Source organism: Camelina sativa, chromosome 12, assembly GCF_030686135.1.
Source record: "Camelina sativa cultivar CO46 ecotype springtype chromosome 12, ASM3068613v1".
Taxonomy (NCBI): domain Eukaryota; kingdom Viridiplantae; phylum Streptophyta; class Magnoliopsida; order Brassicales; family Brassicaceae; genus Camelina; species Camelina sativa.
The window spans coordinates 2,822,496-2,836,561 of NC_141891.1; the positions used below are offsets into that span (position 1 = coordinate 2,822,496).

At 38.7% G+C, this 14,066-nt stretch overlaps 4 protein-coding genes and 1 pseudogene across 11 annotated transcripts; 2 read left to right on the top strand and 3 right to left on the bottom strand.

Annotated features, from left to right (window-relative positions):
* Positions 1-10: 10 nt before the first annotated feature.
* On the bottom strand, positions 11-3,839 carry LOC104729800 (protein DWD HYPERSENSITIVE TO UV-B 1). The gene is made up of 10 exons (XM_010448805.3): positions 3,578-3,839; positions 3,245-3,311; positions 2,897-3,147; positions 2,285-2,813; positions 1,581-2,198; positions 1,038-1,481; positions 724-918; positions 511-570; positions 361-423; positions 11-254 (listed from the first exon to the last, which is right to left on the bottom strand). Exons 1-10 carry the CDS (start codon positions 3,613-3,615, stop codon positions 171-173), a joined length of 2,349 nt encoding a protein of 782 aa, XP_010447107.2. The 5' UTR covers positions 3,616-3,839; the 3' UTR covers positions 11-170.
* Positions 3,840-3,972: 133 nt separating this feature from the next.
* LOC104729801 (TIP41-like protein) lies at positions 3,973-6,254 on the top strand. Of its 3 annotated transcripts, none has more exons than XM_019233744.2 (8): positions 3,973-4,185; positions 4,572-4,757; positions 4,887-4,977; positions 5,069-5,185; positions 5,263-5,322; positions 5,450-5,491; positions 5,598-5,726; positions 5,969-6,254. In XM_019233744.2, exons 1-8 carry the CDS (start codon positions 4,046-4,048, stop codon positions 6,077-6,079), a joined length of 876 nt encoding a protein of 291 aa, XP_019089289.1. In that variant the 5' UTR covers positions 3,973-4,045; the 3' UTR covers positions 6,080-6,254. The 3 variants fall into 3 exon arrangements, with proteins under 3 accessions (XP_019089289.1, XP_019089288.1, XP_010447109.1); XM_019233743.2 differs by having other exon boundaries at positions 3,975-4,185; positions 5,054-5,185; XM_010448807.3 differs by having other exon boundaries at positions 3,975-4,185; positions 5,072-5,185.
* Positions 6,255-6,391: 137 nt separating this feature from the next.
* Positions 6,392-7,934, bottom strand: LOC104729802 (uncharacterized). 5 transcript variants are annotated; one of them, XM_010448809.3, is made up of 4 exons: positions 7,720-7,934; positions 7,410-7,528; positions 7,087-7,152; positions 6,392-6,745 (listed from the first exon to the last, which is right to left on the bottom strand). In XM_010448809.3, exons 1-3 carry the CDS (start codon positions 7,863-7,865, stop codon positions 7,133-7,135), a joined length of 285 nt encoding a protein of 94 aa, XP_010447111.1. In that variant the 5' UTR covers positions 7,866-7,934; the 3' UTR covers positions 6,392-6,745; positions 7,087-7,132. The 5 variants fall into 5 exon arrangements, with proteins under 5 accessions (XP_010447111.1, XP_010447112.1, XP_010447110.1 ...); XM_010448810.3 differs by lacking the exon at positions 7,087-7,152 and having other exon boundaries at positions 7,720-7,923; XM_010448808.3 differs by lacking the exon at positions 7,087-7,152 and having other exon boundaries at positions 7,365-7,528; positions 7,720-7,911.
* An 89-nt stretch (positions 7,935-8,023) lies between these two features.
* LOC104729803 (putative F-box protein At4g17200 pseudogene) lies at positions 8,024-9,399 on the top strand (annotated as a pseudogene). The gene has a single exon (XR_015574969.1). The product of XR_015574969.1 is annotated as a putative F-box protein At4g17200 pseudogene (transcript).
* Positions 9,400-9,555: 156 nt separating this feature from the next.
* Positions 9,556-13,469, bottom strand: LOC104729804 (alpha-L-fucosidase 2). Its single transcript, XM_010448812.2, has 9 exons — positions 13,037-13,469; positions 12,552-12,697; positions 11,582-12,444; positions 11,361-11,493; positions 11,096-11,254; positions 10,782-11,006; positions 10,452-10,689; positions 10,164-10,359; positions 9,556-10,014 (listed from the first exon to the last, which is right to left on the bottom strand). The coding sequence occupies exons 1-9, from the start codon at positions 13,275-13,277 to the stop codon at positions 9,714-9,716; spliced, it is 2,502 nt and encodes an 833-aa protein (XP_010447114.1). The 5' UTR covers positions 13,278-13,469; the 3' UTR covers positions 9,556-9,713.
* Positions 13,470-14,066: the final 597 nt, after the last annotated feature.

Consider the following 14,066-nt stretch of genomic DNA (forward strand, 5'->3'; position numbering starts at 1 on the left):
CCTAACACTATTTTAAAAGAAAATAACATTTTCGTTTATTATTCTTTCTTACAGTATTCTTTTAGTACTATATAAATTACAACAACAATAAGCATCTACAATGGTGTGTGTCACTTGTTTTTTTTTGGTAAAGGAACCAAATAAAAAGCATTTGTTTGTTTAATAAATCTTCAGCCTCCCATGCTACTTGAAGGGCCGGAACGTAGACCATGAGATTCTTCTTCTGTTGAATCTCTTGACGCTAACAAATTCACCTGTCATCATCATCATCATCATCAATTAGAGCTTTTAACTTCAAGAATTGGGGCCACTTTATCTAATATAACAACACCAAGATGTGGTTTCAATAATCATGTTTACCTTGACTATTTCAGACACTGAGCTTGACCGTGTGTACGCAGCCAAAACACTCATGTTAAAATCCTGCATGAGATCAACCAAACCATACACAAGTTTTAATAAAATGCCATTTATCGAATACAAAGATTAACTTACATCATGTTAACTTACCCTGAAGGGGTCACCGCGTAGAGACTGAACATACATCATAGAAAATTCCGAGCGGTTTCCCTGCCACCCAAACCCAAATCACATAGTGTTAAGTCATATGCTGCTCTCTACACTCAGCAGCTCACATTCATACCGTTTATAAAATTATAGACAATTGTTTCTTTGCGTTTGCGTTTCTACGTTAATAGGTGTTTAGAAGACAAAACAATCTACCTCTAGAGTTACATCCCTAAGGCGCCTTCCAGTTTGAGCACAACAAACACGGATCACATTCTCATCGCAGCTTCCACTGATGATGTAGTCATTACCATTCATGTAGTACGATCTAGTATAGTTCATGGAGCTTACTTTCGGCACTATCTCAAAGTTCAGATGAAGCCTTCCATCAACTGTCAAAAGCTGTCTCACCTGGCACAAATGGTCAATAGATTTTGTTAGAAGAACACCAAATATATCGAAAAGGCGAATATATATGATGTCTTTTTTGTGTTTATACGTAAGTTGAACTAAATGGTCCATCAGTGTACCTCGTTATCCACTGCTGATGCTAGAAGATAACGATCATCTGGAGAAAAGCAAACCATCACATTTCCTTTGGTACTAGAAGCAGTGTAGCATGGTCGGGTTGGCTCTTGTCTCAAATCCCATAGCTTGACATCTTTATCGAAAGAAGATGTCGCAAAAAGAAAAGGGGTATGGTTGGAAAACTTCACTACGTTAATATGCTCTTGATGCATATTAGCAAAAACCTGTAGGCGTGTTCCACTACCAATGTCATACAAAGCCACATCCTTTGAGTATCCGCTAGCAAGAAATAGTTGGTCCGTCGAATTAGCATGAACCGAAGTTAATTGGTCAAACTCATCAAAAGTCACAGAACCAGACGTGAAGTGACTGTTACTAGTAACCACTGATGACGCTTTTTGGATGTCGTACAGCTTCAATGATCCATTGGCTGAGCCAGCTATAACCTGAAAGAGACAAAACACTTTTGAGATAAAAAAAAATTGCTAGGTAACAACTAACACAACTGAAAGGAACAGAGCCTGTAAAAAAAATTGAAACCCTACCATAGATGGATATATCTTAAGCCAGCAAAGTCCCAAGATGCTACTTTGAGATCCATGAGATGAGATGTAACGGACAATTTTCCCGCTTTCGTGATTGAGAACAACCACCTCGCCATCCAAAGTCCCAAATACCATTAGGCTAGGATCCAGTGGATGGTACTCAAACTGCCTTGGACTTAACTGACTGTTATTATCGTCCTGATGATTCCTACTACCCAAAAATGGAAGTGAATGCAAAAGAGGCAAAGCAGAAGAACCCATTTTAGCTGCACAAAGCGACCTATTATAGAAATTCTGAGACTTCCCTTTGCTTGATCTCGTTTCACGCTTCTCAAGGACTCTAACGACACTTTCCTTCTTTCTTTTGTACGGTAAGACCTCAAAGTTTGCGGAATAAGTTTCAATGGCCCTGTCTCTATCACTCTTTCTGATAGCCAAATTGTCCAACACTTTTAATGTGGGCAGAGAGTTTATCATATACATCCTGTAATGCTTTTCAGAACATATCGGTGATGCTTTAGAGGAAATATATTTCAACCCAACATTCCCAAATTGCCTTGTGAACGAACCAACGGGTGAAACATCTTTGGGTAGGTACGGCATTTTCCCTTGCCTAGCCTGCCAAAATGGTATAAATCAGCTTTAACTATCCCAGTGGCTTCTTGGCTGACTTACAAACAAGAAAGCATATATGTTTTTTTTACCTTTTCTCTCATGATTACTTCTCCATACAACGCCGAAGACATGGAGATACGTGAATCCGAATCATCTTGCTCAGGAAACTTATAAGAGAAGTCCATGCTATGAAGAGTCTCTTCAACAGGTAAACTAGGATCCATCTGTTCAACAACGTCCCAATCTGCTTCAATGGGAGGGTTTGATTCAATAAATGTGTTCTTATAATCCGTGGTAGATGATGATGGTGATGACTGTGAGTTAAGTGGGATAGAATCACTGCAAGAGATCCAAATTTGAAACCGGAGTTCCTTAAGAGAAGGGAGTTTCGAGAGAGCAGCAGCTGATGTCCAAAGATCTGACACTAGAGTGCCACACATGGAAAGATATGTCAAGTTGGGCATGCAAGAGAAACAGCCTTCCCCAAAACCAACAAAACGGTTGTTATCGAGTATAAGGGTGTGCAGCTGTGAGAAGTCTCCTACGATGTTAAGCTTATGGAAATGGATAGACCTCACATTCAAAACTTTGCAGCTCAAACCTTGAAAGAAAACGTCCCTGTAAAGTAAAACCAAATCACCAAAACGACAAGTGGAAAGCAGCTTCAGAAATAAAAAGACAAAAATAAAACGATTGCTTACCGCCAGAAGTTTTTCCCGAAAGAGTCATGTAGATGAACAACTCGGAGTTTTGGACTGAGAGAACGGATTAAGGACAATGCATGATGATCTTCTAAAGAACAAGAGGATCTCACAAAGAGATCAATTCCTTGTACCTCAGATGTGTTGACCTCATTGGATAACTCGAGAAGCGGGTGATAGTCATCGTACCTCACTCTATCCACATAAAGGTTCATAATACATCTTTGATTCCTTGACTTTTTCACCTCCGCCTTCAAATTCAGGTTCAATCGTAGTTTAAACACAGACTAACACTAAGATTAAGCTAAACAGAAGCAATCTTCTAGACAAGGAAAAAAGTAATCAAACCTCAAAGAAAGCAGATAAAACGGAAGTGTTGGGTAGGATTCCATGCTTCTTGCATAATTCGATGTACCTAAAAAAACCAAAGATGAATCAAATACACTTAGCACATTCAAGATTCAAGAACCCTGCACTTAACGTCCATCTAGAGACCTGTTCCAAAACTAACTACCCAGAGAATTGAACAAATTAATCCCACCCACCATGAAACAGAAAGAAAACAATCCTTAAATTCAGACAAAACCCAATCCTACGACCACATCTAAACTTTTTCAAAAGAGTAGATAGATTAGAAAGAAACAAAAAAAAAAAGAAAGGTGAAGAAGAAGAAAAACTTACTTCTCCTCAAGGGTTGATATATCAGTGAGCGTAGCCATTCTCAATTTCAAATCTCAACGTTTAAACTCCGACCACTTTCCTTTTCTTCTCCGATGTTATCAGAGATAAAAGTTTTAGGATACGAACAGTTCCGAGAGCATATCAAAGACTTTACACACCAAAACCCGCCACCTGGCTTTAGTAGTGCACATTAAAATTAGTAGTTTTGACCAAAACGGGTCCAACTTTTTAAAAACTTAAAAAGATTAAAGCGTCTAATTCTATTGGATTCACACTGATGCATACTTATGATTTGACATTTTCAAAATTATGATTTGATAGGGCCAAACTGAAATTAAACTAGGCCCATGTTACTAACTTAAAAGCCCATTAAAAGTCAAATGTCCTTTTTGCTTTGATAGTCTGTTTCCATCGGCGGAAGAAGAAAGAAAAAAAAAGGTAGTGCCAATATTTTTGCCGGCGATTCAGATGGAGACGGAGGTCGATAAAGAGATTCTTAAGTCTTCCGGTGCTGAGCTTCTTCCCGATGGACGTCGTGGTTTACGCATCCATGGCTGGGAGATCGAAACCCTCCGTGGCACGATTCTCACTTCTCTCGCTGTCGAAGAGTACTCATATATCTCTCTCTCACCCTAATGTCTCCTTAACATACGATCATATATGATTTTTTTTTTTGTTGGTTTCTGTGCACTGTTGAGAACTGAGTAGTGTAGTTTGGGTTTTTGAGCTGATGTTAGTGGAGTCGTATCCAAGAAAATTAGAAATGTGACCTTGATTTCGTTTGTCCTAGGTTTTGGCTGACTCTATGTTCGTATATAGCTTCTTGTTTTGTGAGACTCTTAGAAAATTTTCGTAGTTTTGCTTATTTTTTGTGGTTAATGAGCTTAGTTGTTACAATCTCTGTTCATCACATTTCTTGTTCATTTTGTTCTGATAATCCAATGTTTGACTGTTACCCTGCATATTTAAGAATGTATGTTTGATGGCCACACAGGTGGGAATCAAAGCTTCAGACATCTCACTTACCTGAAATGGTTTTTGGCGAGAATGCATTAGTCCTTAAACACTTAGGTAGCAACACTAAGATTCATTTTAATGCATTTGACGCACTAGCTGGTTGGAAGCAGGAAGGGCTTCCACCTGTTGAAGTTCCTGCTGCAGCACAATGGAAATTTAGGAGGTAAAGTTTCAGGATTTGATTCACAAATGTATTTGGTCTTCACATGTCTCAAAAGATATATTCTTCGTTTCAATTTGGGAAACTCTGCTTGTACATAGTTGTATCTGATACCACTTGATCTACTTGCAGCAAACCTTCCCAGCAGGTGATACTAGATTATGATTACACGTTTACAACGCCATACTGTGGAAGTGAAGTCATTGAGAAAGACAAAGAAGCGGTTCGCCTTGTTCTCATTTTCAGTCAACACAATAATATCAATTAAGTATAGCTTTCATGATCATTGATATATATAGTGTTTTAACGTGAAGCAGGTTGAGAGAAAAGCTAATACGAAGGGGGAAGGTAGTCTTCAGTGGGAGAACTGTGAAGATCAGATTGATTTGGCTGCTCTCTCACTTAAAGAACCTATTCTCTTCTATGATGAGGTTGGTTCCGTGATCAATACAAACACTCAACACATTCTTTGGGACCTTTTGATGTACTTTATTCTCTACTCCTTCAGGTTGTTTTGTATGAAGATGAACTGGCCGACAATGGAGTGTCACTTCTGACTGTGAAAGTGGTAAAGAAATCTCGAATTCTCGAGTCTGTTTTTCCTGTCGAGTTCTTTCACAATTACGTGAATTTAAATGAGTACAGTATTAATTACAAAGGATAACATGTGTGCGTGTTTCTGTTTGTTTTTTCAGAGAGTTATGCCAAGCTCATGGTTCCTCCTCTTACGATTTTGGGTGAGTCAAATGGGAAAAATCCGCATGACGCACCAATATGTAATCTTCATTGGCTTTTATGATGTGTCAATTTTCATCTTATTCTCGGTTGCTTTTCATCTTTCAGCTTAGAGTTGATGGTGTACTTATGAGATTGAGAGAGACGAGAATGCATTATGTGTTTGGCAAAGATGAGACACCAACTGTTCTTCGAGAAAACTGTTGGAGAGAAGCAACATTTCAGTCTCTATCTGCGGTTAGTTTTCTTCACCTTTAGGACTGATTACTAGATATTGTTTCCATTCCTATCTTTGGTTTTCAAAAATCCATCTCTTTCCTATCAAACCTAGAAAGGGTGACCTAACCATCTCCGATACATCATCAAATAACCACAATGTTTCTGTTACAACTTACAAGACGATAACATATTGCAATGTTTATACGGTGAGTGAATATAGAAGGTCCTTTGATTTAACTCTTGAATATGTATATATGCAGAAAGGGTATCCAGTTGATTTAGCAGTCTATAGCGACCCGAGCTCCATCAGTCAGAGGCTTCCAGTGATTAAGCAGACAACACAGAAACTGAAGATCCCTCGTAAAGTGTAAGCTGTATTGATGAGCTTTTTATTCAGTCAAAATACTTAATACAGTATTGAGTTTGTTAATGTAAGGAGTTACTTCACTGACTCATTCTGGTGAGGAGCTTTCATGTAAACACTGAAACCCTTTCATGTTGTTACACACATTGTTCCCACCATAGTTGCCTCTTTAGTCTTTACTATTGAATGTCTATGATTATTGGATTCACATATTCACCAGTAACTTAAGGTCTTGTATACCTGAGTTCAAATTTGGTCATTTAAAAGCCTGGCCAATTATCACACTGTCCAAGAGACGTGACTCTTCAACTCCTTACACTAAAAGAAAGTTTTCTTTTAATTCCTTTCAGAAAATAGTACTCGAAGAGAGTTAAGTAACATTATAAATTACAAGATGAAACAATGGTCTTTCAGGAATATGCTGAAAGATAAGCCGAACCTAACCTCAAGTATTCAAAGCCATTGGGCTTAAAAACAAGAAATATGAAGAGAAAACCAGATATTCTAAAACTGGAAATTGCCAAATGAGAAGGAAAATCAAATAATATATTTAGTTTTTGGTTCCTAATGAAGGACAAAACAAACCAATGAGTTCTTCTTGGTACACCCCCTTTTTTCAAGTATCCAACTGCTTCAAGATTACTGATGCATCCACTTTGCGCATTCTAAGTACCTGCCATCATCAAGTCACAGGCAAAGGCTTTGAGAATCGGAATCAGATACAGATCAAACATACAAATCTTCTTGCGAAAGGCAGAATGTTCATGTGTCGTTTCTCAATGCATTATATCAATGGTGATAAGCTTTCTATCTAAATATTTAAATGGATATATATAAGAGGATCAACATGAACAATATGTTATACCTAGGTTTGAAGCTCTACTCTTATAGTTCGATTTCCCACACGAAATAGGGTCCTAAATTTGGATTCCTAAACACTATCTATAGGGAAAAAAGCAAACTTTTGTGGCAAAGTGATAAGAACACGAAAAACAAAATGGACAAGAAACCTACAAAAGCAGTAGCACCTCTCTTGACAGCGACTGAAAATCCACTTCCATCACCCATCTTTTCCATTCCCTATCAAATCCCAAGCCCAATATATATATATGTTCTTAACACACAAAAAAACTGATTTACAGAGAACCAAAAAGGCCATTTTATTCTCTGTTTCGATCGACAAGAAAACAATTGTTCCAGGGTAGGTAGCAACATTAAACAAGAAGAAACAGGAAAAACTTCAACTAGCTCACATTTCCAATGAAATCCTAAGTAGCAGTAGTAACACTCACAAATGAAGAGTAATTAGCGATCTTGACAAGTGCGTGGGAAGGTACCGTTAGAGAGCTCGCAGAAAGCTCGGAGATTGACATTAAGGTGAGATGTGAGTCGAGCTGCAGACACAACATTGTACAGAGGCAAGAAAGACTCTGTGCATCCAAGCTCTCCCAAATTCCTGCCACAAGCAAGCAAGCAAGAACCATCATCAACAACACATGATTGAGTCAATACTCATATGATATCTCAATATGGTAAAATCATAACATTCCTAAATTCTCCTCAAAACTAGTTCAAAACCTTGCAAATCTTAGTTAACGTCATGATTAAATCAAAATTTATAGAAATGGAGGCAAGAGATGGTGGAACCTGGGGTTAGTGAAAGAGGCGAATCGGCGGCGAGGTAAAGAGGATTGGGAAGGACGGAGGCGAGGAAGCGTTGCCGGCGGAGATCGGAGAGACGGAGCTCTAGCGCTTGCAGAGACGAAAGAGCGAGCAGCACTGCGCCATGCCATTTTTTGTATAATCTACTTTGTGTAACAGAAAGCAAATCAGATCAATACCGAAGCAGAGACTGCTAAAGAAAGCCCTAAACGAGAGAGAGACTCGGTTTGGTTTGGTTCGGTTTTAATCGATTTAATAAAACGCGGTTTTGGTTTGGTTTCTGGTTTACATTTTCGAATTCGGAACTATACATAAACAAGAACAAAAAAAAAGCCCTAGGAACCTAATTTGGTTGAACGATGACGATGTTATCGGAATTATCAGAGGAATTGGTAGAGGAGATACTCTCTAGGGTTCCGTTGACATCGCTAAGCTCGGTGCGATCTACGGTGAAACAATGGAACGCTTTATCGAAAGATGGAATAGTTTGCAAAGCAGATGCAAGGCATCAATTTCTAGGGTTCATGGTTCTTGATTCCAGGGTTTGGTCAGTGAGGTTCGATCTTTGCTTAAACAACGATCCATCTATAAAGCAAATAGGTAAACTCGATCAGCTCAATAAGGTTTCTAAAGTCTTACATTGCAACGGGTTAGTGTTATGCGTGACTTCCAACCACTCGAGGCTTGTGGTTTGGAACCCTTATCTTGGGCAAACCAAACTGATCGAACCCAGGACTGCTAATTTTCAATACAAGTATGGTCTCGGCTTTGATTCCTGCGGTTTCCACAAGGTTTTGAGGTATTGGGATGACCATCGAGTTGTCGAGTGTGAAATCTATGATTTGAATCCTTCTTCTTCTTCTAACAACTCATGGAGGGTTGTTGTTGATGTCAATCCCGATTGGTATATATCGTATGGTCATCATCGCTGCGTTTCTTTGAAGGGGAATACTTACTGGATTGCTATAGATAGGAGAAGAACTACGGAAGAAGATGGAGATGAGTTTGTTTGGGATGACCCATCAATTGTTTGGGATGATTTCTTGATCTGTTTTGATTTCACTACAGAGCGATTTGGACCGTGGTTGCAACTCCCCGTTAAGGGTTATTTTGATGCTACTGGTTCTCTATCTTGTGTAAGAGAAGAGCAACTCGCATTGATGTTTCAGCACTCTGGTTCATACATGATGGATGTATGGCTGACGACTAAGATTGAGCCCCAACTAGTGACGTGGAGCAAGTTCTTTGCGTTTGATATGACTCCATACGGAGGACTCAAGAGTGCCATTCAACATGGGAGTTTCTTCATTGACATGGAGAAGAAAGTCACAGTGCTTTTTGATAGATACAGAGACTCCCCAAAACGCTGCATTGCCTACATCCTTGGAGAAGATGGATACTACATGGAAGTGGATCTAGGATCTGAATGCAAGACTCGCCCGATTGTCTGCTCTTACGTTCCAAGTTTAGTGCAAATTGAGTAAGAAGAAGAAGAGGTCTACTACTACTAGCTATGAAGGACATCATTAACTACTAACTCCACTTGCATATTATATATCTTGTTTCTTTCTTGCTTCTATCTTTCCTCTTAATATTTAGTTTTTGAGATTCTAAAAAACGATAAAACTAATGAGTTATATATCACTTTTGATTCTGTTCATAAAACCAATGAGTTATATATCACTTTTGATTCTGTTCATATCTGGATCAGTCTGGTTTATATGTCCACCAATGAATGTATCATCTATCTTGATGATTTGACCTGAATCTGTTTTTCTCTTATTTTTGGGTGTAGTATCAGGACCCTGTATACAGTATACATGCTGGAAAATAAGGAATTCACTGTAAACCTTTTGGATACATTTGTTTTACACACTTACACTTGCACATATAACTCGTGGAACGATGACAAACAATGGACTTTCTCTGTTAAATGAACAAAAACAGATTTGAAAATCAAGATTTTGTCTCTCACTTCTTTATAAATTCTCGGTCCGAACACATTTCAAATCTTTGTCAAAAGTAAAGATTTTCCCTGGCAACAATTTGGTATCTGCAGAGATCCCTTTGTACACTATTCTGGTGGACACAATCTGTTCTGACCAAAGGCCAAACTCCACAAGGTTCCCTTCCGTCCACTTTATACTAACCGTCACACTGCCCCTTGCCCTTAGCCCTTTCACATTACCGTTTGGCCATTTATCTACTGGAAGCGCCGGGAGCAAATGCAGATCCTTTGTCGTGCTCTGCACTAACATTTCCGCTACTGCTGCTGCGAATCTGCCCATCAAAAAAATGTCATATATAGGTTTTAGACTAGTCATCAAATTGTTCTAAGAACTGATGAGTAATGGTTTTAGTACGTTGGTCTGTTGGAAACATCCCACATATCTCAATGGTAAGTGTTTGCAATAATTTGCTTGACTTACCCAAAATTGGCATCAATCTGGAATGGCGGGTGTGCAGTGAACATGTTACTATACAATCCTCCTTCATAATTACGTTCGTTCAAAGGATCCACAAGATCAAAAATATGTGTAACCATCCGATATGCAAGCTCGCTATTGTGAAGCCTTGCCCACAAGGCGGCTTTCCAGGTGGTTGACCAACCTGGTCCTTCCTCTCCTGCGTCAGTCAGTTACAATATTATATATTGCTCCAAATACTTCAATGACATTGCAGAATAGGAATTTGAGGGAAGAAAGAATCACACAAACCTCTCTTTTTAAGGGTTGCTTCCACGGCTTTAGCAAGTTCTGGAGACTTCTCAACTGTGATTGTATGACCTGGGAAGAGGCCAAAGAGATGTGAAACATGTCTATGATGTACCTCTGGGTCCTCAAAGTCTTCTACCCATTCCATAATGGAACCATCCTTTGATATTCTAGTGGGTGGAAGTTTTGCTTGAGCAGCAATGACTTTTCCAATAAGAGTATCATTAGTTTTTCCCAAAACCTGTTGATAAACCACCAAAAGAGAGAAGCTCAGTATTGATGAGGTGATATGATTTATTTTTGTTGGTTTTGTTGCTTCATCGGTCTTGTTACCTCTGAAGCGGAAACAATATTAGAGAAGACTTCTTTTACAATGGCAATGTCCATGGTTGATGAGTAGCTAACACTAGCAGGTTTGCCATTTGGAGCAGTAAACATATGTTCAGGGGAAGTCGATGGATTCGTCTGGAGAAATCCGTCTTTACCTTTGATCAGCCAGTCCAAAAGAAACGATGTACATCCTTCCAACAATGGGTATGCCTTCTTGTTAAGAAATTCCTAGAAATGAATTTTTACAAGTTAAGGTTTGATTAAACATAGTACCGGTTAAAGAAACTGAACTGAAATCAGAAATTTGAGGACCATACCTTATCCATTGTGTATGTATAATGTTCCCATGCATGAGTGCAGAGCCACGCTCCACCCATGGGCCAGAGGGCCCACACTGCCTCACCTCTATCTGGTGAAGTTTTTGCCCATATGTCTGATACTTGATGTGCCACCCAACCACTTGCTCCGTAGTTCACCTACACAGGCATCAAAATAATTCTTAGACAAAGTCTCTAGTGATGGAACACAAATGCATTGTAAAGGTCAACAATAGAAAAAAAAAAAAAAAGGATAGAGACTTACTTGTGCTGTCTTGCGGCCATTTACTGCTAAAGCAGACATATAATCGAACAATGGTTCCTGGCATTCATGAATATTAGCAGGAAGAGAATGCCAATAGTTCATCTGGAGATTAATGTTCAGGTGAGGAGCACCACTGCAGTACAGCAGAAAAAGAAGTAGAGTCAGTGACACAACAAAGCTAAAAGAGACTCCAAGAAAATGAAGTAAAGACGAAAGCGCACTCCCATGGTGGCTGAATGTCCCTGTTCCATATGCCCTGCAAGTTAGCCACCTGAGTTCCAGGTCTTGAAGAAGATATAAGCAAGTATCGACCATATTGGAACAGAAGCTCCACCAATGAAGGGTCGTGATCGTTTTTAAATGATCGCACCCTTTCAGCAGTTGAAGCTGCCTGATGCACGGCTTTATTTGCTGAGCTGCCGGAAAGTTGCAAAGACACCCGGTTGAAAAGCTTCTGATAGTCACTCAAATGACGAGCATAAAGATCAGAGTATGAGTATTTCTGGACTGAGCTGATTCTGTTAACGCATTCTTTAGCAGGGTCTCTCTTAGAATCAGCAGGCATCGTAAATGGTCCGTCAAAGTTAGATGAAGCAGTCAGAAGCAGAACCGCCCAGTCCGCTTTCTCAACACTTAGTTTCTTGCCACCTAAGGAAGACACAGAGCCACCATTGCTAACTCTCACTTCAAGAACCGATGCAAACTGCAGTCCTTTGTGATCATCATAAGCTATATTCGTAGCGTTGATACTTTTCTTCATGTTCACAGGAAGACGCTTGGGGCGACAACTTCCCCACATCAGAATCTGATTCGCCTTGGGGTTTGTCTCTGAATGGTGATGCAACTCACTGTCAAAAGAAGCCTTAAAAGACAGAGATCCCGGTTTGCTTGCATAGATCTTGACTACAATCACTTGATCAGGATTAGAAGCAAAAAACTCCCTTGAGAATTCCACAGCACCAACCGAGTAACTTACTTTGGCTACTGCTGTTTCCAAGTCGAGTTCACGGCGATAGGAGTCTTGAGTGTACTTACGATGTGAACTGTCAAACTCTAAATTCAAATCTCCCACTAGCTGGTAAACCTTTAGAGAGCCAAGAACAAAAAGGATTAGTGTTTTTTACACATGGTAACTCAAAACAAAATCAAGAAGTGGAAAGCAACATTACACAAAAAGAATCAAAAACATACATCAGAAGCATGGCCTGACAATTTGACAGCTTCTGTAGTAGCTTCAGCATAGTTTCTGTCATCAACTAGCCTCCTAACTTCTGCTAATGCTTCTGGAGCATTCGGGTTCGTGTAGTCTGCTGGTACCCCAGTCCAAATTGTATCCTCTAATCAATCAAAAATCCACAAAAAAACAAAACTTTAGGCTTCAGATCCACAAAATTCCTAAACTTTCATACAAGTAGTCTCATTTTATTTCACAAGTAGTTCGATTTAAGACATATGTCACAAGCATATTCCCCTGTTCTATTGCACAGCCAAATAAAATACAAAGTATGGCTGAGAAAACAATAAATATTGAATGATCTCTGACATTAACTTTTAGAAAGTACTAGCAGAGAGCATTTATTACCTAAATCTCTAAACAAACAAAAATAGAACCAAACACAAGAATCAAGAATGGGGGAGAGAAGGGACAAAAACGACTTCGTTTTAGAACAATTTACCATTGATGTTGAGAGTCTCTGAGGAGACGCCGCCCCAGATCGTGGCTCCGAGACGGCCATTGCCGATGGGAATGGCGTCGGTCCAGTTCCGAGAGGGACCAGCAAACGTCAGTTTAAGCGGTGGCGTCGAAAGATCTTGGCCTCCTCCGTCCATTAATGTCCTCCTCACTCCATGGGCACATGTTAGTAGAAGAAGCAGAAGAAAAGAGAAATGAACGAAGAAGCTCGACTTCTCCGCCATTGCTGCTGCTTCTGTGAGTGTTACTTTCACTCTCCAAGATAGAAAGGTTTGGTCTTGAAATAGCCGCGTAAAGAGATATCGCACTAATTTCACGATGGAGATGTTTCCTCAAAAAATTATGAGTACCACCCAAATCTAATTTTATACTAAAACATGAGCCATACTAATAAATAAAATAAATAAATAAATCGGGTTATTGGTTTGAGATTTGAATAGAGTTTTAAAGATTTTAAATGTTAGGTAGAATCTGTTGTTATTAGATCAAGATTTGATTAAACTCTGTTAAAATTTAGTGTTATTAGTTTGTGATTTGTAACAAATCATTTAAAATCTTAACAAATTTGGGTTATTGGATTCAGACTTTTATAAAGTCATTAAAAGTTTTGTTTTATTCAATTAAAACAAAAGAATCTATGATTGTTAATAGGTTCAATTATTATGTTATTGGTTCATGATTTAAGATATTTTTTGGAGTACTTTACAAGATTTTAGAAAACTAATTAACAAAACTCTCTAGCAATCTTTAACAATCTTTTATTCACTTTTAATGATTTTGTTAAACTCTTCAAAAATCTTCATAAATTTGAATCCAATACCACCTCCTAAAGTTTTTTTCAGTGTAAATTAAAAATGTATTTTGTTTTCTTTTAATTGAAATTAGTAATAGAATGTAATTTAATTATTATAATTTGTCAAAACTCGCCACAGAATTGTCATTTGTCAATATGACACATCATTTTTGGAAAGGATGAATAACTACAAACCAATTTTGCAACATATTTATGATTT

Excerpts from the sequence above, each read along its gene's own strand:
- LOC104729800 (XM_010448805.3), bottom strand. The coding sequence starts at position 3,615 with ATGGCTACGCTCACTGATATATCAACCCTTGAGGAGAA. Across the intron at positions 2,199-2,284 it reads AAGTAATCATGAGAGAAAAG|GCTAGGCAAGGGAAAATGCC; the intron begins GTAAAAAAAACA and ends CCATTTTGGCAG. Across the intron at positions 255-360 it reads CAGTGTCTGAAATAGTCAAG|GTGAATTTGTTAGCGTCAAG; the intron begins GTAAACATGATT and ends TGATGATGACAG.
- LOC104729801 (XM_019233743.2), top strand. The coding sequence starts at position 4,046 with ATGGAGACGGAGGTCGATAAAGAGATTCTTAAGTCTTCCGGTGCTGAG. Across the intron at positions 5,323-5,449 it reads CACTTCTGACTGTGAAAGTG|AGAGTTATGCCAAGCTCATG; the intron begins GTAAAGAAATCT and ends TTGTTTTTTCAG. Across the intron at positions 5,492-5,597 it reads TCCTCCTCTTACGATTTTGG|CTTAGAGTTGATGGTGTACT; the intron begins GTGAGTCAAATG and ends TTCATCTTTCAG.
- LOC104729802 (XM_010448808.3), bottom strand. The coding sequence starts at position 7,865 with ATGGCATGGCGCAGTGCTGCTCGCTCTTTCGTCTCTGCAAGCGCTAGA. Across the intron at positions 7,529-7,719 it reads GCCTCTTTCACTAACCCCAG|GAATTTGGGAGAGCTTGGAT; the intron begins GTTCCACCATCT and ends TGCTTGTGGCAG.
- LOC104729804 (XM_010448812.2), bottom strand. The coding sequence starts at position 13,277 with ATGGCGGAGAAGTCGAGCTTCTTCGTTCATTTCTCTTTTCTTCTGCTT. Across the intron at positions 10,690-10,781 it reads ATATTGTTTCCGCTTCAGAG|GTTTTGGGAAAAACTAATGA; the intron begins GTAACAAGACCG and ends GTTTATCAACAG. Across the intron at positions 10,360-10,451 it reads AGCAACCCTTAAAAAGAGAG|GAGAGGAAGGACCAGGTTGG; the intron begins GTTTGTGTGATT and ends TGACTGACGCAG.